Consider the following 23,373-nt stretch of genomic DNA (forward strand, 5'->3'; position numbering starts at 1 on the left):
ACTAACGTAACCTCGGTTCCCTTAGATACGGAACAAGTACTGCGTCGTAAGCCATTTAGGCTAAGACGCTATGGGGGAAAAGTCCTTTTTCTCCGATTTCTGAAGCCTTTTTCAAGTGAAACTGCATTACCATTGGTTCATGGAGTTCGACAGAAATGAACTCCAAACGCCAAAAGGGGCAGGGCATCGGGCTATATAAGTGGCTGTCTCATCTAGGCAAACTGATTTAATTCGACTGAAGTGACGACATGAGGTGTCCTTGCACATAGCATGGCAAAGTACGCAGTTCTCGTTCCGTATCTAAGGGAACCAAGGTTACGTTAGTAACCGAGTACGTTCCCTATCAATACTACACTCATACTGCGTTATAAGCCATTTAGGCTAAGACGCTATGTGGACAATACAATCACGCCATGCTATCAGGAAGGATGACCAGGTATTCGCCCAGAGCATTAAGAAGGGCTTGTAACAAATATGTAAAATATCCCAGACCAGTCGGGGATGTAGCTTCACCAGTCATCTTGTTGACCTCCTACAGTTCAGGCACCAAGGGGCCTGAGAACGTGTAGGGGACAAAGCTAACACCAGGGACCCGGACGCAGTCGGGGTCCTAGGCTGGACAACAAGCAAAAAACAACCATGATGGTGGGTTTATGCTGACAGGACCTGCGTTTGTAGAGCAGGAACATCCAGGTTGTAGAACCTAAGAAATGTGGACAGCGAGGCCCAGCCGGCCTGCTGCAAAGATTTCTATGATAGACACGCCACTAGACCACGCCCACAAGGAGGCCATGCTGTTGTTTTTACCCACAGACTGCCTGGCTATAGGAGCATGAGAGGTTGTGATAGCCGCAACATAGACTTTAAGGGTAGAGGGAGTACCATTAAGTCTTGGAGGAAGGACAATATCTGAGATATATCACAAGTGAATGGGTCTTCACCCCAGGCTGTGCAACAGGCGGTGAAAACCGACCATTTAAGGCTATAGAGGCGCCCAGTCGATGGAGCTCAAGCCTGTAATATGGTATTCATGACATTCTCTGGGAGGTCTACCAACTCCTGTCGAGAGGCCATACATGGAGAGCCCACAGCTCGGGTCTGGGGTGCCATATTGTTCCATTCGCTTGAGAGAGGAGGTCCCGTCTCAAGGAGATCAGCCACAGCTCTGTTAGCGACAGGTCCAAGAGCCATGGTTGGCTCTTCCACAGAGGGGCTACCAGGAGGACCTTGTGGGCATCCTCCCTGATTCGTCTGATGGCCTGGGGGGTCAGAGCGATCAGGGGAAAACCATAAAGGAGGAGACTGGGCCAGTCGTGGGCCAGAGCATCCTTGACTTTTGAAAAATAGATTGGGCAATGAGAATTGTCTTCGGAAGCGAAGAGGTCAACCTCTGCCCTCCCAAAGACGTCCCAAATCCTTTGAACAGTCTGGGGATGGAGCCTCCATTCCTCTGAGGGGAGGTTGCTCCGGGACAACATGTCCACCTCTGTGTTCAGAACACCCTGCACATGCGCTGCCCTCAACGAGAGCAGGTGGTGCTGGGCCCACTCTAGCATGCTTTTTACTAGATTGAATAGGGGTTATGAGGAGAGCCCACCTTGGCGATTTACGAAGGACACCACTGTCATGTTGTCGGACCGGACTAGAATGTGGTTCCCTGCCAGGAGTGATAAGAAAGCGTAGAGAGCTCGACATACAGCCAGCATTTCCAGGTGGTTGATATGGAGCTTGCTTTCTGCACTTGTCCAGACACCAAAGGTCAGATGGCCTTCGCACAGGGCTCCCCAGCCCATCTTGGAAGCATTTGTCAAGATGACTTTCCATCTGCCAACTATCCTCACCGCTTGCCCCTGCTCGTATTAGCTGGGGTTCATCCAAGGGGCCAGGGTTGCACTGCACGCCTGGCTCTCCTTGATCATGTGGCGACCATGCCGCAAGGCATGGGGCGGGACTTGAGGTTTTAGCCAAAACTTCAGTGGCCGCATTCAGAGCAGGCCTGGCTGCAGAGTTGGCGATGTTGAGCTCATGAGACCTAGCATCTTTTGAAACTTCTTGAGCGGCAGAGCTGTCTGGGCGTAAAGGTTTCCGCAAGCTGCCAATTTTAGCAGCATAGATTTCACCTCTGAGTGAAGGACATGCACTCCCTTGCCTGTCACAGAGGATAGGACCACGCCGTTGAATAACAGGGGCCTCCGAGAGAATTGCAGTACGTAACCTTGTTTTATTGTTTTCATCACCCACTCAGACACACTGGGGATGGCCTGCATGGCAAGGGGTTGTATTGGTTCAGGCACTGAGTCGCTGTAAGGAACTGTGGTGCTCGTAAACAGTAAAAGAGGAAATTTGCTCTCTTTTTGAGTATGTTTTTGTTTTATTGAATCCGCCATAACAGCGGTGCGCTGCCAGGGTGCTATGCTGGGCTCTGTGCAGGCAACAAACACATCGCTTCGAACACCCAGAACAGAACGGGGTGACGGGAAGGGGAGATGAGGCAATTTGGAGGGTGGTCCGGCCACAGCGGGACTTAGCCTCCCCCTCTTCCTGACTGGTGCATCAGGCTGATTTCTGAGACGCTGGGTCCAGCACTATCTTGGGCCGGGGTCCCTGCATCTTCGGAAGGGGGTAGTGCTTAGCAGAGCGCGAGTGCTGTCGGGGCTCAGGCCGCAGTGTGAGCTGGTTTTCCGGCAGTGTAGTTTTACCAGGCTGCTGAGTTGGCGCTGGTTTGGGGTGATTTAAGGCAGACAAAGATGAGCGCTTGGACAAAAAGTGTTGCATAGCCTGGGACAACTTTTGTGCAGCGGTGAAGTGCTCAGCAAACCCATCCACAGCAGGGGCCGAAGAGACCAGTGGGGGAGACAGGCAAGTCAAGGAAGGCGGTTTTATCCGCGTCCTTGATCTCCATCAGATTCAGCTAGAGGTGGCATTCCAATACCACCAAGCTGGCCATCGAATGCCCGATAGCCTGGGCGGTGGCCTTAGCAGCACGCAGGGCCAGGTCTGTAGCGCTGCGCAACTCCTTAAATGTGGCTGGGTTGTGCGGAGGAGCTTGGCTTGGTACACTTGAAGCACCGCCATGGAGTACAATACCGAAGCAGCCTGGCCGGCTGAGATGTATGCTCGTCCCGCAAGAGCCGAAGTCGTCCGGCATGGCTTGGATGGGAGGGTCGCCTTAGACTTCCATCCAATGGTGGCAGGTGGGCACAGGTGTGCGGCCACGGCTTCGTCCACTGGAGGGATCTTCTCATAGCCCTTCTGCCCCACGCCATCAACCACAATGAGGGCGTGAGAGGTAGATGTTCTGAGGCGGGCAGAATAAGGGGCATGCCAAGATTTTGTGAGCTCCTCGTGGACCTCAGCGAAGAAGGGTGCAGCTCTCTGGGGAGGGGCCTGGTGGCATCCTGGCAGGAACCACTTATCTAGTCGGCTGCGTGAGGGCTCCTCAGGCGCAGACCACTCCAGCCTGAGTTCCTTGAAGGCCTTAGAAGGCCAAAGAAGACCTGGCGTCGACTGGCTGGGTAGAGCCGACTGGGCCTTGAGCTGACATGAGCTCGATCTCATCCGGGCGCTGGGATCCTCTGCCCTGCTGTTTCTTCCTCACAGGCTCCTGGGAGGAGAGAAATGGGAGCGCACGAGGGGCGGTGATCTTGGCTGCATGATCGACTTCAGGTCTCAAATCCAGTGAAGAGATTTGAGTCATCGCTGAAGGAGAATGAATCAGTTTGCCTAGGTGAGACGGCTGCTTATATAGCCCGATGCCCCCGTGAATGAGTTTGCAGGCTGTTATGCGATGAACTGAAACAACATCGTAGAGAAGGCGAGGTCGCTCTCTCTGCCCGTGAATGAGTTTGCAGGGTGTTTTCAAGAACACGAACAATTCACGTGGCTCAAATTAATGAATCAAAAACCTACAGCGGAATCAGTGATCCTCTGTATTGAGATAGAGGAAATTATATATATACGCGCGATCTTGGCCAATGATCGACTTCAGGTCCAAATCCATTGAAGAGATTTGAGTCATCGCTGAAGGCGAATGCAAATCAGTTTGCCTATTGAGACGGCTGCTATCTGGATTTGCAGGCTGTTATGCGATGAACTGAAACAACATCGTAGAGAAGGCGAGGTCGCTCTCTCTGGAGTTGCATCGGGTATCACGCGCGAACCGTGTTTAGTCTGGTTCAAGAACACGAACAATTCACGTGGCTCAATTTAACGAATCAAAAACCTACAGCGCAAATCTATGAGCCGGAAAAGTTTAAACAAAATTATCAGTTTGAATAAGTCTGTATTGTATTATTTACAGCTATGTGTGTATATATATGAACAATTCACTTTGTATATATATATATATATGTATATAGAGGAACAGAAATTCATATATACCCAATACACCCAAATGAAGACGTAACATTAGTCTTATTTAGTGAATCATGGCACAACTGGTTCAAACTTTTGAATGGTTGGAATCAGTCTACATGGTATTGTTTACAATTTTATCAGAAAGAATTTCATATGTAAAGAAAAAATAACTACACAAATAACTTTCCAATTTCATTTCTAAAGCACATTTAACATTAGCTTGAGAGACATGACTCAAACAAGGGTTCATTTGAAATTATTTCATTTTATCGTCTGATACACACATAACCTTAGGAATTTACTTCCAGTAAGATCTGTTCCACATACAAAAACAGATAATAAAAGGTACAAAATGAGTATTAAATATGTCTTCAATTTTACTGTATAGTCACTGTATATACAATAATTGTCAATATCCTGCAAGAAAAAAAAAACCTAGAAACAGTTGCCAAAAATAGTTTTCTCTTACACAAAAGGAAGAACAGAGTAACCTCAAGTAAGAACAGAACAGAAAAACAAGATGCATGACACTGCTGGGTTGTGAAAAATCAAATAAATGTTAAGTGCAGCCTGTCTGAGATGACCGAAATGATCATAGGACTCCAAGTTATTACAAAGCCACCAAATACTGATAAAAAAAATAAACGTGTCTGTAAAGGCAGAACTCCATCCCAAAACATACTGAAGTCAAAAGCATTGTGTGTTCTTGTGTTTCATCATCTCTAGGAAAAAAAAAGAACCACAAAACTCAATTAAGTTTTAAAAAATTGCCTTTCCAAAAAGAAGACTCTAATTGAGTCTTTTGTATGTAAAATAATTTTAGTTAATTATCTTGACAGCATCTGTATAAAACATACAGGTATCAAATATCACAAATATTACGTAAACTGCTGTTTTCATTAGAAAACCACTGAGTGAGTCTGTGATTGTCAGTTCCAGCTATTTTACTTGTCCTAGAGTGAAAAGACATCAACGTAAATCACACTCATCATATTACTGTAACATTTATGACTTCTTATGATTTTAGATCAAGCACACTCCCTGCCAACTAACACAAATGATCATTTGAAATCATCTTAAGACAGGCCTTATTTTGACAACTACTGCAGAAGAATGGCAGCACAAGAAAAGATTGAAACTATGAAAACATCCTTCAATAGTCAGTCAAACAACATTTGCTGACAAAGCAAAAGCATGTCAAGTTATAGGGAACTATAAAATGGCATAAAACCATTGCCCTGACTGAGACTGTCACACTTAGTTGCATGAAGACTTCCCAAGTTTCATTTAGACAGCATAGAAACGACCGGTGATTGAGGGCATCCCACATTTGTCTCAGGGTTCCTGAAGTGCACAGAAGCCCTCATATCCATACAACATGTCAAAATATGTTCTATACAAAAGAATCATCCAGTCACAACAGTTTCTGGTTCAGAATCTCCCATACCATTCGTCTTCTGAAATAGGGCATGTGTTTCTGTTTGAGAAATGAAAGAAAAGTTCAAATTAAAAATCCTTACGCAAGTGTGACCAACCTAATAATTTATTTCAAAATCTACACAACTGATGCTCACCTGTGTGAATGTGATTGGCCGGTCTTTGGTGATGTACTCAGCATATTTGCATGTGAACATTCCGCAATCACTTCCATTCATTTGCTGAGGAATCTCCTAAGGATTCGGAAGACAGAAACCTTGAGATGATCCTGGAGCTTTTTTGGTCAATTTAAGCCCTACATAATTCTTACGTTGGAAAACTCACATTGGGTCTTTTACTTTTTAGAGTCCACTCTGAGGTATCAAAGTTCTGCCCCTTCTTGTCTTCCCTTTCTTGTTTCAGATATTTTCTGTTATACAGAGACACAGTTAAGAGACTTTTGACAAGGTCTAATCATGCATAATTTATTCCGTTTATTTCTTAATGGGTTATCATGGGACTCATTTTGAAAAGGCACTTCTTGCAGACCCGTTTCATCATCTAATCCTCAAGCAGCACTTACAATAATATCCTGCAGGCCTCGTCGTTGTTTCCACCCATTGAATCAAAGTAAGTGATGCTCTTCTTACGAAAATCCACCACCTATCAAAAGGAAAAAGAAATGAGAACAATTTTAAACAATGCTTCACCTGACTTAAGAGCAAATCTATTTGAATTATTCATTCCTTTATTAAACTGACTGAAATGTATTAGAATGCTATTCTGAATACTTGTAAATGTCAGAAAGAAAGTAATGCATCTTCCATGTATTTGTCCTCAATGTGACCTTGGTGCTGGTTAGCTACTTACAGACAGGCACCAGTGCACCCCCAGGTGGACAGGCACCAATATGATGTCTACAGAAAAGATGTCCACTTTCTTGGTCCAGCGGCGGACAGCATTGTAACCGGAGCTCCGCAGCTTGGGAAAGAAGAAGGTGTTGAAGGTGTAAGCAGAGGGCAGGTTGGGCTGTTTACTGCGCTCCACCAACAGGTTCATGTAGAAATTAATAACCTGAAATGGAGGAAAGACACCAGTCAGGACCTCAAGTCATAGACAAACTGATAATTATGGCAACGCCCGACACAAAATGATTAAGAAGAGACTGTTCAGTATCCATTTACTGGCAGGTTTATACAGAGACCTGAATGATGTAATAAAGCTCTGACCTCATCATTGAGCCAGTTGAGGTGGTTGAGCGTCTGCAGGTCCTTTCTGGTGATGGTGAGGCGGAAGCCCTCGCTGAGAACCTCATCCTGACTGCCGCCTCTCAGAGCTCTGCTCACCTCCTTCTCCATGTCCTGTGAGCACCATGAGCAGTAAACACACCACTACTTTTATATTCCGCAGAAGAAACGCAGTCATTCAAGTTCAGAATAACATGAGGGAAGTGCTGGGCGATAAATTGGTAGAGACAATTATCATGATAGAATTTTCCTCGATAAAACGATAACAAGAGGTCGATAAGTGTTCGATGTAATGTTTATACACCAAAAGCGGAAAACACAAGAACACTACTCATTTAAACCGTGCCTCACGCACCATTTATGTGCTCCGCTCAAAGTTCAAACGGTAGCGCAGAACGAGCTTAGAGCAGATGTGTTTACACGTGAGCACTAAACAGCGCTGTGAGATACAGTGTGAAGCGCTTGAACTCAGCGAAGAACACAAATGACTCTGTGATTTAAACTAGTTTAAATCCAGATGAAAGCGTGATATGTTCTTTTTTTTTATAGTAGTTTAAATCCAGATGAAAGCGCTGACAAAAAGGAGAAACAGGGTGTGAAATGATACTTTTCATAGGCTGAGGCTTTTGGATAACAGCAGCAACAGGAACCTCCTTCTCTAGAGGGACTCGAACCTTTAGCTCAACACTCGCTGGGACGGCTCGACCCTCTCTAGAGAGGCGCTGATGGCACAAATGAGAGCATGAGTGGGTTAGTCACATAAAACACAGGTGTAGCATAAAAAGATGGAAAACTTACTCACCTGGCGCAGGAGCTGAGAGGCCAGAGCCTCCTGCTCTTCAATCAACCTCCGTCGCTCCCGAGCTCGAGAGTCATAGAGGCTAGTCCTGACAATACACAGCAAAGGCAGGCGATATCAGAAGCTATTCACTTCCACAAACTAAAAGCACTGATACTTGTACATATTAGACATGAGAAAACAAGTACTCACAGTTCTTTGATCCAAAGTTCAGCCTGGAAGCACGGCACACTAGAAAGGGCAAGATAGGGTTATGTAAAAAAAAAAAAAAAAAAAAATGGATGAAAAGATGAAACTCAATGTTCTCCTACCTTGAGCTTTCACGCTTCTTGCCCAGCTTCTCCTTTACAAAAATGACTGAATCTCCATCATTAGCTACAGAAAGTGAAACAACACAATAAGACAACCTTGAAGCCAGAATTACATTACAAACATTAGAAAGAAAGAATGAAAGAAAGAAAGGGAACTGACCTGATGACTGTGTGTCCTGAGAGGAGGTATCCTGAAGGGCAGCTGGTGATGGAGCTGAGAGAACAGCTGGTCCTTTCGTGCTGGGCTCAAGGTCATGGGCCCATAGCTGAGGCTCTGGAATGCTAGAGGACGCACCAGGACTGGGCAGGGTGCTGGACGCCTGGCTGGACCCAGGCTGGGGGCTGGGAGGCAGACTGGACAACCCGTAGGACGGCACTCCAGCGCCGGAGCCTGCTGGAGAGGCACAATGAAGACTACTTCGACTGGACGACAGGAAGCTGGAGCTGAAATGAGACCAAAAGTTTCACTGTAAATAAGAGAAACCATCAGTTCTCTCACAATTGAAAATTCTGTCATCAATTACCCTCTTATTGATCCAAATCCATAACTTTTGCTCATCTTCAAAAATATCTGTCCCACATTTAAAGCCAATTTCACAGAAACTTTAGAAAGTTCATGAAGACATTGTAAACAATCCATACAAATCGAGTAGTTTATATGGTAAATGGAAGATCAAAAGTGCTTACTTGATGAGTTTGTGCTTCTGTAAGAACCAACGAGATTTGTTCTTGCATGTCAAGTAAGCACAGCTTTGCCTTCTGTCTTTACCATTTTTAATGAGCTCTACGCATTTGTGCTGATTAATATTTATGTGAATAAAAGCCTAAATTAAATCATATAAAGTGACTGTCTCAATTTTCTTGGATTATGATCTTATAGGGTCTATAGACTTTCAGTGGATGGACAATAAGAATGAGAAAATACTAAAAAATCTATATTAAAAAAAGTTCATTTGTGTTCTGCCAATTAAAAAAGGAAGTCTTTAATGGGTTTGGAATGATATGAAGGTGAGCAACAGAATGACACAATGTTCGATTTATAATAAACTTTCCCTTTAAACAGCTCAGGTTTAGTCACAGACATGAACGCACATTTTAAAGTAGCACGACACAGATACTCACAAATCTCGATGCGAGCGAATGCTGGAGTGAGAACTTCCATCGTGAAGGAAGGTGGACTGGCCACCAGACACCATGGCTAGGAGCTGCCTGTAAACCTCCTTTTCTTCCTCACGCACCGACTATAAAAAAAGTAAAAGCAAAGTCTAAGTAGGGCTGCACAATTTTTTTGATAAATTAATAAATAAATTTAAAAAACCGCAATATCCAGATTTGCTGTACTTGTTTGTAGGGCTACATAATTTGAAGCAAACTAGTCCAATGAGTGTCTAACCTCCTGTGCTGTACAGCGAGCTCTGGCCCGGAGGAGGCGGCTTGAGCTGCCATGTGAAGGACTCTGGACCACTCGGATGGGAAAGGTCTTCTCATACAGGCTAGTACATGTGGCTTTTCCTGAACTGGTATCAGAAGATGACAAAAAGCTACAACAGAAACAAATTTCCTTTCAGTTTCATTACCTTGGATTTATTACACTCTTTCAAACCAGACAAAATTTACCCATCAACAAAAAAAATTAACAAAAATCTAAAATCATTTTAACATAAATGTCATGAATAGTTTAGATTTAACTGAACCTTTGTGGTCGGTGGTACAGGGATCTGCCCAAGCGGGGAGAGGGGGAAGGTTTTGGCGTGGAGGCAGGGGGTAAGTTAACAGAGTGTCCGTTAGCTTTGTGTGTCTCGTGGGGTGGATGGTCCATACAAACTTGTCTTCTGCTCGCTTTTGATATGGTCACTGACTCTTCAGTCCATAAGGAATCTGTCAAAACAAAAAAAGACTATGTCAGCATATGTTATTTGCAGAAAGAAAAACAAAACTTTAACTATTTTTATCCTTACCAGATTTTGTGACAGTCCTCCAGTCAACTGAACTAGATGGAGCTACAAATGTGTCTTCAAGTATATCACGTGACCGATCCACAAACTTTACGAAAAAGCAGAAAATGTAAAGCACAGACAAAATTAATAAGACTGCACGACAGCTTTTGCTCTTCTGTTATACCTGATCTCAAGAAAATCCACTAAGATCTTAATGAGCAAAAAGGTACCTTGTTTTCCGCCCTCAAAGATGCTGATGTAGCAGAATTGGCTGCAGGTTCCGATGGTATTCCTGTTTGAGGTGGACCCGGTGATGCTGGCAGCACGTTCCCCGGGTTAGGTATGACATTGTTCTTTACCCAGTACGCAACACTCGAACCATGGGTCTTCACTCCTTCGGCTGCATTTTTCACTGTATCCATAATATCTCCTGGAGAACAAGAACCAAAACGTTATTGTAATTGGCATACATTAGATTTATCATGTATTCAGAATGGTTTTATTTACCCATTCTGAATTTCTTCACCACTCTCTCCTCCTCCTGATCAACTGAATCTCCATCTTCCAAACTATAAGAAAATCCAAAATTGAGACAGGTATTTTATTATAAATGAACGTGTAATAAATACAATTGCTCATTATTAATACTTATATAAAAATAAAATATAGTCATAATAAACAAAAACAATCGAATAGAATATTATAACATCAACTTGTTATAGGTTGCTCAGTTGTTTTATTAAAGCAGCAAACGCGCAAATATACTCGGGAAAACAATACAGTTTCATACATTACAATAAGCGACAAAAGAAAAGAAAAATAAACAACAAAAAAAAATAAAGAAAATGAATGGTTTATCAGGAGCTCGGGACGCGCACGCGTTTCTAACGTCACGCTATCAAAACAGTTCGCGCTTTAATGACCGAACCAAAACATTGCGACTCACAAACCAGTTTAAAGACCTGAACTTTCATTGTAAGCCCAAACAATAAATAAGAGAACAGTTCTTGGACTTACAAGTAAAACCCTTACAGTTATGTGCACATGTAAACAATCTTTTTACCAGTCTAGTGGTCTCTTTCTCCGTAACGTCCCGTCCGGATCCACTCTCACGGAACCGGTATGAACCCCATCAGCTGGAGCTCCGTTCCGCAGACTGGCGATTCCGGTTCCGATCCATTCGTAGAACTTATTAAACATGATGAAAGACTGAGAGCCTCGATTATAGCGGGTAAGTCCTTAGGGCTGTCAGCGAAGTCCCAAACGCGGGCTCCCTCTGTCCTTCATCCGCATGCCACTGCTAACCAGCTTTGTTAGATAAAAGTAGCTGAATCCTTGACTTAAACACGACTTAACCAGTTCAGATAAACCCTCGCCGCTGATCTTTAGCTCAATCAGCTAACCAGCTGCTAACACGCGAGACACCAGCCCAGCAATAATTACATCTGAGGTGAGGCGGGCTCCAGACAGCTGCGCGCGTGTGTTAGTATCTGCTGTGGATATTTTTTTCCTAACTGACTCGATTTTCTCAGAAGCCGTAAGCCATACTGTGAATGAGATATTGAGTACACAAAGTTGTATTAACGCCTCCCGCTTCTTCCTTATTTAAAAGCAGAACATGGCCGAAGCCCACATGTTAAAACAGCGCTTTCCCATTGGATGAGCGGAGCGGAAGCGCGTCATCAGTGCGCAGTGTTTTGAAAGAGGAATGGTGGGATCAAGTGCAAAGTGTTTCAGTGCTTTTTTATGTATGCTTTAACTTTAAATACACTGTTATAGTAGACGGGGTTGATTATTCTCAGTGACTCCAATAGTTTGAATGATTTAGTGATTCGTTCAGTGGCTCTTTCTGCAGGTTACAGTGTTATGCCTGTAGGTGGCGATAAATGAATGTTTGTGTTTTATGAGCGAGTCACTGAATCCTTCATTCAACCATCTTTCTATCTTTTCTTAGAATTGTGCATCTACAAATTTATTAAAGGGGTCATATGACGTTGCTAAAAAGAACATTATGTTGTGTATTTGGTGTAATGCAATGTGTTTATGCGGTTTTGTACATTATTGTTGCTCCTCTATGCCCATCTATTAATAATGAACATTTTTATTTTTCATTACACAGCCTTTGTGTGTAGATGGCATTGTAGGCTACTTTTCCAGGTTCAGGAAACAGTCCTCCATAAAATGTGCTGCTCACATCTGAATATTTGGGTTGGACTGTTCTGGAACAGTGTTGTAAATACAACTTAACCACTGATTTCTAGTCGTTTCCTCTTTTGGAAGGCCAAGCAAAGTAGTTGCGCTTTCGCAACGAAAACCACAGCATCACACACAGCGGATTCGACAAAGGAACGGCCGGCCGCTGGGCTTGCGGCAACCACATGTGACAACCCGAAAATTTAAATTGCATCATATGACCCTTTTAAAGGCATACTCCACCCTAAAATGTAAATTTAGTCATTAATCACTTACCCCCATGTCGTTCCAAACCTGTAAAAGCTCCGTTCGTCTTCGGAACAAAATTTAAGATATTCATCCGCGCCACAAGGATGCGGTGTTTCTACATATATTTAGCTTTGATTTGAAATAAAACAGCACATTCTTGTGGCGCGGCTGACAGAGAAGAGCATAGGCAGCATACAGTGATATGGAGAGACACAGAGGAGACTGTTGACAAAGGAATTATTGAATAAAGTCATTATTTTAGTTTTTTTCCCTTACAAAAAGTGTTCCCGTCACTTCATAAAACCCAGATTGCACGTCTGATGGCAGATGGAGTATTCTGACAATGACTTTCATACCTTTTATGGACCTTGACACTGTTATTTACTTGGCAGTCTATGGGACAGTCACAGGCCTCCTGCTTTTCATCCAAAATATCTTAAATTGTGTTCCGAAGACGAACTGAGCTTTTACGGATTTGGAACGACATGGGGGTAAGTGATTAATGACAAAATTTTAATTTTGGTGTGGAGATCTCAGAAAGAGTTTTAAATGTCATGCACATTTTCCCCATAAATGACAACAAAACTAGTCTATTAATCCTGGTTTTCTCTTTGACATAAATGAAATTTTAAGGTCCCCCATATATGAGATGTAAGCTTGTTGTTTTATTAAAAAGAGAGACAGCTGTGTTGTCTATAATGTTATGATAACACACCTGCACACAAATATATAGAAGGGATTATATTTATGTTTTCAGAGAGATACAAGAACATTCATATTTAAAATGCATCTTTTTTTGCCAATTTGCAACTGAAACATACTTGTTATTTAATCATTTCATATTCAATACATTTTAATAAATTTATTTTATTGGTCACACAATGTCTCAATACTGTAAAGGCCACAAACAGAAAAAATTCTAATATGTAGCACTGCATTCTTTTTAAATCCAGCTACAGTGAGTTTGCACTCTTTTAGTGAACACTGTAAATCTATGTACACATCCAAAATCATTTACAACTCATTTTCTTCAAAAATATATCTGTGCTATTATAATATGTTAAATCAAATCTGTACAAATTAAGTGTTACTTTGATTCATAGGTGCACTCCTAAAACCCAGCCAGGTATTCAAAAAACTTGTTAACACTCTGTTATGAAAATATTCATCACAATATCTAGTTTCTCAGAATGATTAGTTAAAATGTCCTCATGCTGTGATATCATATGAAACTTTTGCAGGGTCAGACACAAAGATTAATGCGGTTGACATCGATGGGTAAATCCTACTACACAGTTTCACCTCAGTGTGATGCTCTAATATTTCATACACTTTCACTGCTAATGACATCATACAGCTTTCACAGTTGACACCAGTGCATTTGATATTTTCTGTTTTGTTTTCTATGACACCAGTTGTAAAACTAGCTGAATGTTGTTAAAGTTTTACCAGTGTACATAAGCAATATATATGCAAGACCTCCTTCACGCTACAGGACAAATGCGTGGCACATCGTAAAAGCTGAGGTGAGCTTAAACACAACAGCGTGCACTGAAGATCCATATCATGCTGGAAAGACATGATCACTCAGATCAGAGAGACAAAAGAAGAGCAGTCGGAGCTTTAGGTTAACAGCACATTCACTCCCGTTCAGGAGTTCCAAACAACTGGAGCAAGAAAGTGAAGATGTAAACAATGTCCAGGTATATGCTGAGGGTGGCAAAGATGTATTCCTCAGGACTTATGGTGTATTGCTTTTTCCCCATCAGCATCTGTGTGTCAAATGCCAGGAACTAAAAGACAAGAGAGAGATTACAATAATACAATGACAATAATTACTAACAAACACAAGGGATAATGTTGTGTAGGGGTCCTAAAAACCTTATCAGGATTTATATTTAGCAGTAGTGATATGCTGACTGTGCATTATCCACTTTTTACTCTGTTACTCAAACAAATAAATAAATCAATAAATACATGGACAGCTAAACCCTATGAAGCAAAGGAGCGCCACTACCACAAAGGCCTCTTAATTAAAAACATTCATTCTTTTGTCTGATTGACAGTTTATATTTTTTAGCAAGTAAAATGCCTTTCCGTTTGGATGTTTTCTTTTTTTTTTTTTTACAGATTTTTTTTATAAATATAAGAATAACTTTTATATTGTTAGTAATATTAAGATGAACACTTACTGGACTGAAGCAACTTGTGTATGAGCTCCATATTATCAATATATCATGCCATAAAAGCCTAATATAATGTATACTCAAAAAAAAAAAACATATTCAATTTTTTTTCTTCCCTACAAGGCTTGTCTAAAGGTTTCAAAAACTGTTCCATTTAAAAAAACAAAAACAAATTCTGATTATACCATATGTCAGGCTTTACAGGGGTTAATACTGATCTGAGTTGAAATTATTTTAAAATTATGTACCATGCAAAACAGTATTGCTCCCAAGGCAGCGTACACAGCATGCAACCATGGAACCTGTAAAGAGAGAAGAGAAAAACTTTGGTGAAAGTACATTCTTATTTCTGTGAATATTACAGTCCAGCACCCTGCTGAGAAATAATAAATCTACCAGTCAACTACTAACATAGGTACTTACATATCCAAAGGGCAGGATGACTGCCAGGACGAGTCCACAAATGAACAATACTGTGCAGAAAACTAACAGCACGCCTTGGTATGAAGTAATATCAATCTGTAAAATCACAAACATTTGATCAGAAGAAATATACTCCAGATTACAGTTAAAAATAATTTCATTCAAGAAAAATGAAAATATGTGTTGCTTTTAAAAATACTAACCTTGGTTTGGAAGCTAAAGATAATTGTTATAGAGAGACACAAAGGGGGTGTAATACCCAGGCAGATGACGACAGATTTAGTATTGTAGTAGCTAGAGAGAGGGAAAATATTTAAATAAGAAATAGGCCTATCAAAAACCTGACATCTTGTTATATGCAAAAATACTACACTTTAATTTATTTTGTGACATAACACAATATACTGTGCAAGTATAACAAAGTGGAAATATGAATATGAACCCATAAAATATGCAGAACATGCTTAACACTTGTTGTTAGTGTGTATGTTAAAAAAGACAATACACATATAATGTGAGACACTACCTGGAGAGCATTCCTGTCATGTAAGAAAGAGACAGAGTCTAGAACAGAAGAGGAGAGATTAATGTTTTAAACAGAAGAAGACTTTCTTTTATATGTGAAAATAGGCTTGTTCTTGATCAATACTAGTATTTGTCAAATAATAGCTAGTTTGATAACCAAAGACATAAGGTTCTTTTGGTTCTTTACACTTGTTGTTAGTGTGTATGTTAAAAAAACTTCCATGGGAACTGCCTCCTGTAAGTAGAAAAGATAGAAATGAACGCATATTATATAATGTGCCAATTTTGCTCAAATAGAAATTAATTGCTAAAATAAAAAAATAAAATTATTTTAGATTATAAATTATATGATATTATATTATATATTACAAATAAGAAATATTACAATATTATATTATATTATATTAATATGCATTTGTATCTCTACAAATACACTCACCGGGGTCCACGGCAGCAGGATAGGGTCAAATATGTGACAAAAAACACTACACTGTTGGGAGAACAAGACAATCAAGCCATTATACATTTATAGTGGATAACAGTGCATAGCAACACATAAAGTATGAACTTGCACTGTTACTGAATTACTATATTATATGCTGTCTATATTCAAACTGAATTTTAAGGTTTGCATTTACAATGTCAACCCAAAATAATAAAGTGTACTTACTATGATGCCCAGTACCAGCCAGGGTTGGTCTGTATGTAATATTTCACAGGTTCACTACAGGTTAAACAAGACATACTTGTTAAACAAGCTTAAATAAAAGGAGTTATGCATTATGAACATTTGTTCAGCTCATACACTCACCAGAAAATGAAAACAGCCACAAAGGCTAATGTGACAGATAGCTGGAGCATCAGGATGGTGTACACCTACAGGAAATAATATGACATTAATTCACTCCATATTGTCTACAGCAGCTCAGAACCGCTAAAAAGAATGCAACAATACCTTGCGGATGAATATCCTCCAGATGTTTTGGTCATCCCAGCTGAATTCTGTGAGCATCTCACTATCTCCAGGATAAGCTCCACTATAACAAGGGCTTCCACCTTCTAATAAAAAGAAAATGTGAAACATTTTGTTTCTCAAGTTGAAACATCCACTGTGACTGTCATGGGTAATGAATATAGTATATAGTGTCCAAATACATTTGCATCTACTGAATTAAAGGGATAGTCTACCCAACAATGCAAATTCTGTTATCATTTACTGCCCCTTGTGTCCTTCAAAACCTGTATGCATTTATTCGTTCCATCACTGTGAAACATAGAAGGTTTTTTTTTAAAGAATGTTGGTAAACAAAACAGTTTTGGGTCCCATTAACTTCCATAGTATTTCATGTGCATTTATTCGTTCCAATACTGTTTTATGTTTAATTTTTTTTTCTTTAGTATATCTTCTTTTCTGTTATAAAGTTTTAAATTACATCGAGGGGAATAAATGATAACAGAATTTTCATTTTTAGTTGGACTACCCCTTAAATAATAATTTTTAAAGATCAGTTTAAAAAGGAAATCCATAAAGGAAAAAGTAGTATTACCAGTTGCCTCCTCATATTTAATTTTTAGTTGGCATCCGGGCCGTCTCCAAGCTGACCACAAAACTTGGAGACCTGGACATTAACACCTCCCTCTGCAACTGGATCATGGACCTTTCTGACCAACAGGCCTCAGCATGTTAGGTCTGGCCACACCTGCTCCTCCACCATCACACTTAACACCGGCGTACCACAGGGCTGTGTGCTGAGCCCATTTCTCTACTCCCTCTACACCCATGACTGCAAGCCTATGCATGGATCCAACTCCATTATTAAGTTTGCAGACGACACCACGGTGATTGGCCTCATCAGTGACAACGATGAGACTGCCTACAGGGAGGAGGTTCAGCACCTGGCCACATGGTGCGCTGACAATAACCTGCTCCTTAACACCAGTAAAACAAAGGAGCTCATTGTGGACTTCAGGAAGAAGAAAGGAAGCACGCATGACCCCATCCACATTAACGGGTTGGTGTTGAACGTGTCTCCAGCTTCAAGTTCCTGGGAACCACCATCACGGAGGACCTGTCCTGGACCACAAACACCTCCAGCCTGGTCAAGAAGGCTCACCAACGCCTCTTCTTCCTCAGAACACTGAAGAAGAACCAGCTGTCTTCAGCCATAGTGGTGAACTTTTACCGGTGTGCGATCGAGAGCATCCTGACCAACTGCATCACAGTCTGGTATGGGAACTGCACGGTGGCTGACCGCAAAGCACTGCAGAGGGTGGTGAAAACCTGCCCAACGCATCACAGGGACACCACTTCCTGCTATTGAGGACATCCAGAGGAAACGCTGTGTACGTCGAGCTCGCAGCATTCTTAAGGACTCCTCTCACCCTGACCATGGGACTGTTTAACCTCCTGCCCTCCGGGAGGCGCTTCAGGAGCCTCCGGACAAGGACCAGCAGATCCAGGAACCAGCTTTTTCCCTACAGCTGTCTCCTTGCTGAACTCTGCCCTCTGACGCCCCCCACACCATACACACAGACTCCTCCCCCACTTCATCACTACATCTGACTGATTTATTTATTTATTTATTTACAACAAGCAAAAACAACAAACTTGCTATTACTTGCACTACTGTCTGTTATCCAGGAACACTGAATAATCCATTTGCACACTGAAATATTTTCTAGCACTTTACTTTTCCATTGCAATAGTTTAAATTGTTCATATGTTCATAGTTCTGCCTATAGTGTACATACACTTCACATATTTCATCTGTATAATATGTTCATAGTACACCTATCTGTATATCATGCTGATAGTATTTAAAATCTGGTAAATTATGTCCATAATACTTATCTGTATATTTATTGTACATATTGTAGACCTTGTATATTCTGTACTTACTGCTTATTGCACTTCTGGTTAGATGCTAACTGCATTTCGTTGCCTTGTACCTTACATGTGCGTTGACAATAAAGTTGAATCTAATCTAATCTAATACATTTGGTTGCTCTGTGGCTTTCGTGTGAAGTTCCGAGCCATCGTTTGACTTGTTTGTCACTGAAACCTGTAAACATATTAAACTTTATTTGTTATATGTGCACTTAATGGCAATATATTAGCTTTCCATTAACCGTTATAGATAGATATTATAGAACAATTCTTAAAAGGAGCCTGTATTGGTAGAGAACCTACTATTCACTGTAATTTATAACATTTATTATTGAAAGTAGTATTTATTGTAATATAAGATATTATTCATTTTTGTTTGTAACATTATTTATTTTAAAAAGATTTGTTTATTAGTGTGGTGATTATTTTTTTAGGGTGGAACACCATTGTTAACAGGTTCTAACATTGGACAAGCTCTCCGTCATTGTCCTGCATGGTTTCCCATCTGTACTGTGTGGAACTGCACCTATATAATATTGTTTCAAAACAATACCAAAGGGAGGAGAGACACAAAAAAATAGCTATGTGGTTCCTTATCACAATCAATCATGGTGGCAAAACAATTATCTGTTCAGAAGGCTAGAGATTTAATCACAAATTAGAGATTTTTTTTAAAATATTTAATTAAAAATAAAGATGTTATTATTCATTTGGATTAACTAGATTAACAAACAAACACAAAAACCATTTTTTTGTGGTTTTTATTATGATGAAAAAAATTGATGCTGCATTAATTGTATGAAATATTTTAATATTTCCCCGCTCAGCCTACTGGGTGTTTTTTTTTTTTTTTTTTTTTTTACCTCCAAGCTCGAGTTCTCTACCAGTGACCTGGGAACTTAAGGGTTCTGCACAGTATCTTAATAAAATATACACATATATAGAATTTGCTATATACACTAATTACTATTTATTCTATTAGAATTTCCACCCTGTTAGTTTCACATTCACTTAGCTCAAAATTTTCCACCCTGCTAGATTAGTCTATAAACCTAACAGGGTGGAAAATTTTGAGCTAAGTTAGCCATAGCTCTTTGAGTGATCAACATTTAGCTAGCTAACCTTCTACAGATTAACAGAACTTTTGTAACTATGTCGGATTTGTTTTTACATTTTTTTGATAGGACAAACATTCTCCATAAAATAGCCTAACAGGGTGGAACTTTAAGGTCGGGACAAGCAGGATAACATTTCAAACACTAAAAAAAAAAAAAAAAGTTAGGAGTGGCAGTTGAAGCTTACCTCAGTTTGTACAGCTGAATTCCAGTGGGAAAAATAAATGATGTCACTTCTTGAAAAATGGTCTCAATGAAATTGCAGTCGGTTTCTGAAGGCGAGAAAGTATGTACTAACAGGGGTAGAAGATGACTTCAAGGACACAGTAATTTAAGAAAATTGTAAAATAAATAACTATAGTTTCACATGATTTATATGTATGATTAGAAGCAGTTTAGTCTAGACACTCTATAACATAATTAAAACATATTTTGAGTTTTTTTTATCATTTCATGGTTTATATTTCTTGTGAAAGTTGATTACTTTGCACTGAGGACATAATAAAATTGAATGCATATATCAATAAAAGGTGTGTAAAATACAAAATAGTATTTATAATGTCTATTATCTCTGTTTAAGTGATAAAGAATACCTAAATATACAATTTAAGCCATTTCTTATAAATATGTGACTTATTTTAGGGAAAGTATTTTTTAGAAAATATGAGTAAATAAATCGAGACATAAAAGTCACTGTATAACAGGAATGATGCATATGTGTTTTTTTGTTGAGTTGAGATGTAGATGAGTTTGTTTCTTTAATGAGATGTAGATGAGTTTGTTTCTTTAGCAGTGAATGGGTGCCGTCAGAATGAGAGTTCAAACAGCTGATAAAACAAATATCACAATAACCCACATGACTGCAGTCCATCATTAAACATTGTATGAAGTGGAAAGCTTTGTGCTTGTAAGAAACAAATCCATCATTAAAGCATAGCTTCTTGACAAAATACAAGGCCATACTCCATTATAATGCCTTTCTTAAATTGCCTGTTGTCCTCTCACACAAAAATCCATATTTGAACATATTCTATTTGGACTCTATTTGGAAGCAATGGTTTGAAGTTGAAATCATTATAAGGATTTTTTTGTTTATTACAAGCAGTGGACTATAACAAATATGTGTCCACAGTCTGGTGGATTACTTGTGATGCTTTTATCAGCTGTTTGAACTTTCATTCTGATGGCACCCATTGACTGGAGATGATCCATTGATAGGCAACTGATATAATGCTAAATTCCTTCAAATTTGTTCCAAATAAGAAACAAACTCTTTTTTTTTTTAGTCTTGGATGACCTGCGAGTTAGTAAATTTTTCCTTTTTATTGGGTTTACAGAGTCTGACCTTGATAACAAAATTCTAAATTCTCAATTCAAAGCTATTTATTCATTCAAACACCATAATGACAAAAAAAAAATGACAAAAAAATTCAGTGATGTGTTGTTATTCTAACAATAACTCTGTGTCATACAGTACAATATCTCAACATAATAACATGTTGCATTTTGCTTTCTTTGGAATACTGATATATTAAGCATAATTGCAATGATAATTGTCTAAAATCATGTTTAATTGACACGTGAAATGACTAATGGATGTGCCCTCCATGACCAGCATCTCCCATCGTTTGTATTTTAGAATTAATTTACATCTAATTTGCATTGTTCCTCAAACCTGTAAGAAATACTTCTAACCAGCCAAATATTTACTTGAACGTATCGCTCAAACATCAATACAGTCTTATAATATTATAAACAGTATATTTTAGTTCCTTTTGGGTTTCTAAGAACAGGTGGTGTCAGTTTTCCTTTGACAAACCGATTAGACTCTTATCATTCATCAGTGACGAGGAATAACAACGACTGCAAACGACTAATATAACAATGGCATGTATGAGTGAACAACAGAACACATAAAATGGTCCTATTAAAACACAATGCAAATATATAATATACACAAATGCATCCCACTATAATTCTCTGACCTCAAATTTAACACATTTCATGTTTTTGTTTAAAACCAATAAATAGGTCAATTACAAATATTTAAAATATTAGTGTCATGAGGAACTGTTACTGTAAAAAGGCAGCACAGCTGATGGTTGCAGGTTGATTACAGAAAGCAGCAGCAGACTACCGTATAAGCTAAATTTATTGTCAGGTTTACTATTCCAGCTCTGTATGAAGCCACACAATGTTTGAAGGCAACAATAAGGTTCAGATGTGACCTCTCAGGTTACAGATTGTCATTTTTGTAACACCAGCAGCTTCCTGCCGCCTCACTTGGACGGATAATAAGCTGTCATTGATCTCACAAAAGATATGTGAAGCTTGTTGTAGTGCACTTGTAGTATTTAGCTCTCACACTAAGCATGTTGTTTCTGCTGTGGAGGGAGACCTGGAGAAAAAGGCATTGGGTACCAAAAAACGTAAGTCAAGTACCACCCTAATATCCCACACAACGTCCCTAAAACCTTGTCAATAAAATCATGGAAGTACACAGAAGTGCATAAGAACATCCATATCCAGATAGCCACAATCGCATTGAGTGCTATATAAAGACAATCAAGAAAGATCTTTCTGTAACTTTGTGGTATGTGTAACATGGGCACCATTTCCTCCACAATCACAAGAGAAGAGTAAGCCAAGATGAAGGAGTGTCCTGATATGTCAAATCCTTCCCAGATGAATCCCTCCTTCCTGCACGCCGCCTTTGTGGTAATGTCACCAAAGATAACTTGCTTGGTGTCTGACTCATAGCATGAACCTGTAATATCTTCAATGTAGAAAAAAGCCCAAGTGCAGGTGTACCAAATCAATGTTGCCACCAGTAGTGACGTCAGCCGCCTCAACACAAATGTGTAGCTTCTGTTGTAAAGGTTGGAGTAAGAGATGAAAGGCAGAAGTAAAACAATGGTCCATCCCCAAGAAACTTTCACAAAATATCTGAAAGTAAAAAAAAAAAAAATGAAGTGAAAACGATTAAATGACTTTGGAGCCAAACATCAATGTCATAGTAAGTTGTCAATGACAACAAGCATTGCTTTTTAATATCATTTAAATTCTATTGCTTTTATATAACGTATTATTGTTATTAACTAAAATAATCTAGTTTTACAGTGTTTAATTAAGTTCTAGGTAACGTTAAGGCTGCTACAGTAGACTTGTACTCACAGATTTAAAACATTTTTGCTGTTACTGAAGTAGCTCTCCGTCACGAGGCCCGTCTCTTTCAAAATCGATCCTGTAAAAGAAATGCAAACGAACAAATGTGGTAAACAAGTACGGGCACACTGCTGTCTCCAAAGAGAAGTCAAAGTATTCACTACGCTGCCTACTGCAGCCATGTTGCTCTGTGTGTCTGAATGCGGAAACAGTAACCCCCACGCTACCACGAATCCTACTCTGGTGAAGGGTTGACGATTAATTATTCATGAGGAAAAGCCTTCGCCATTGGAGGACTACTAAGCAACGTCACCATTGCCTTATTAAATATCCAAGAGTTAGACGTCCGCCATAGGAAGGTTACTAAACACGTCGGCGCTGTCTGATTAATATGCATGAGTAAAACCTTCGCTCTAGTAGCGGGTAAGTTGCTGCTGTCATCATTAATCGTCACGAGGAAGAAAAAATCTTTCAATCGTTGCGTAAGATTATATGACAAAAAACGGCAGAAAAGATGCGTTTGGTTAATGTGTATTTAAAGGTTTGAACAAATATAGTTATTTT

The 23,373-nt window shown here is 39.9% G+C and overlaps 3 protein-coding genes across 3 annotated transcripts; all 3 read right to left on the reverse strand.

Moving 5' to 3' along the window:
- Positions 1–4,601: 4,601 nt before the first annotated feature.
- On the reverse strand, positions 4,602–11,709 carry LOC109046125 (sentrin-specific protease 1-like). The gene is made up of 18 exons (XM_042751486.1): positions 11,130–11,709; positions 10,574–10,635; positions 10,297–10,496; positions 10,088–10,172; positions 9,824–10,007; positions 9,523–9,670; positions 9,252–9,370; positions 8,290–8,573; positions 8,130–8,193; positions 8,011–8,049; positions 7,822–7,906; positions 7,610–7,741; positions 7,002–7,163; positions 6,643–6,846; positions 6,356–6,435; positions 6,118–6,202; positions 5,931–6,026; positions 4,602–5,833 (listed from the first exon to the last, which is right to left on the reverse strand). The coding sequence occupies exons 1-18, from the start codon at positions 11,264–11,266 to the stop codon at positions 5,771–5,773; spliced, it is 2,229 nt and encodes a 742-aa protein (XP_042607420.1). The 5' UTR covers positions 11,267–11,709; the 3' UTR covers positions 4,602–5,770.
- Positions 11,710–13,321: 1,612 nt separating this feature from the next.
- Positions 13,322–16,696, reverse strand: LOC109079381 (protein lifeguard 2-like). Its single transcript, XM_042751484.1, is given in 10 exon segments — positions 13,322–14,301; positions 14,943–14,996; positions 15,118–15,213; positions 15,321–15,411; positions 15,644–15,724; positions 15,860–15,877; positions 16,082–16,132; positions 16,313–16,366; positions 16,454–16,518; positions 16,598–16,696. Coding segments are annotated over 10 exon segments (720 nt in total). The 5' UTR covers positions 16,655–16,696; the 3' UTR covers positions 13,322–14,148.
- Positions 16,697–21,778: 5,082 nt separating this feature from the next.
- Positions 21,779–23,020, reverse strand: LOC109046126 (acyl-coenzyme A diphosphatase FITM2-like). Its single transcript, XM_042751481.1, has 2 exons — positions 22,819–23,020; positions 21,779–22,590 (listed from the first exon to the last, which is right to left on the reverse strand). Exons 1-2 carry the CDS (start codon positions 22,989–22,991, stop codon positions 22,011–22,013), a joined length of 753 nt encoding a protein of 250 aa, XP_042607415.1. The 5' UTR covers positions 22,992–23,020; the 3' UTR covers positions 21,779–22,010.
- Positions 23,021–23,373: the final 353 nt, after the last annotated feature.

This window comes from Cyprinus carpio, chromosome B23, assembly GCF_018340385.1.
Source record: "Cyprinus carpio isolate SPL01 chromosome B23, ASM1834038v1, whole genome shotgun sequence".
NCBI classification, from domain to species: domain Eukaryota; kingdom Metazoa; phylum Chordata; class Actinopteri; order Cypriniformes; family Cyprinidae; genus Cyprinus; species Cyprinus carpio.

What these genes read in the sequence shown, in the direction of transcription:
- LOC109046125 (XM_042751486.1), bottom strand. Translation starts at nt 11,266, where the DNA reads ATGTTTAATAAGTTCTACGAATGGATCGGAACCGGAATCGCCAGTCTG. An exon ending in GAGGACTGTCACAAAATCTG is followed by an intron (nt 10,008 to 10,087) that starts GTAAGGATAAAA and finishes TTGTTTTGACAG; the next exon opens with ATTCCTTATGGACTGAAGAG. An exon ending in AAAGTATCATTTCACACCCT is followed by an intron (nt 7,164 to 7,609) that starts GTTTCTCCTTTT and finishes ATATAAAAGTAG; the next exon opens with TGGTGTGTTTACTGCTCATG.
- LOC109046126 (XM_042751481.1), bottom strand. Translation starts at nt 22,991, where the DNA reads ATGGCTGCAGTAGGCAGCGTAGTGAATACTTTGACTTCTCTTTGGAGA. An exon ending in AGCAAAAATGTTTTAAATCT is followed by an intron (nt 22,591 to 22,818) that starts GTGAGTACAAGT and finishes TTTTACTTTCAG; the next exon opens with ATATTTTGTGAAAGTTTCTT.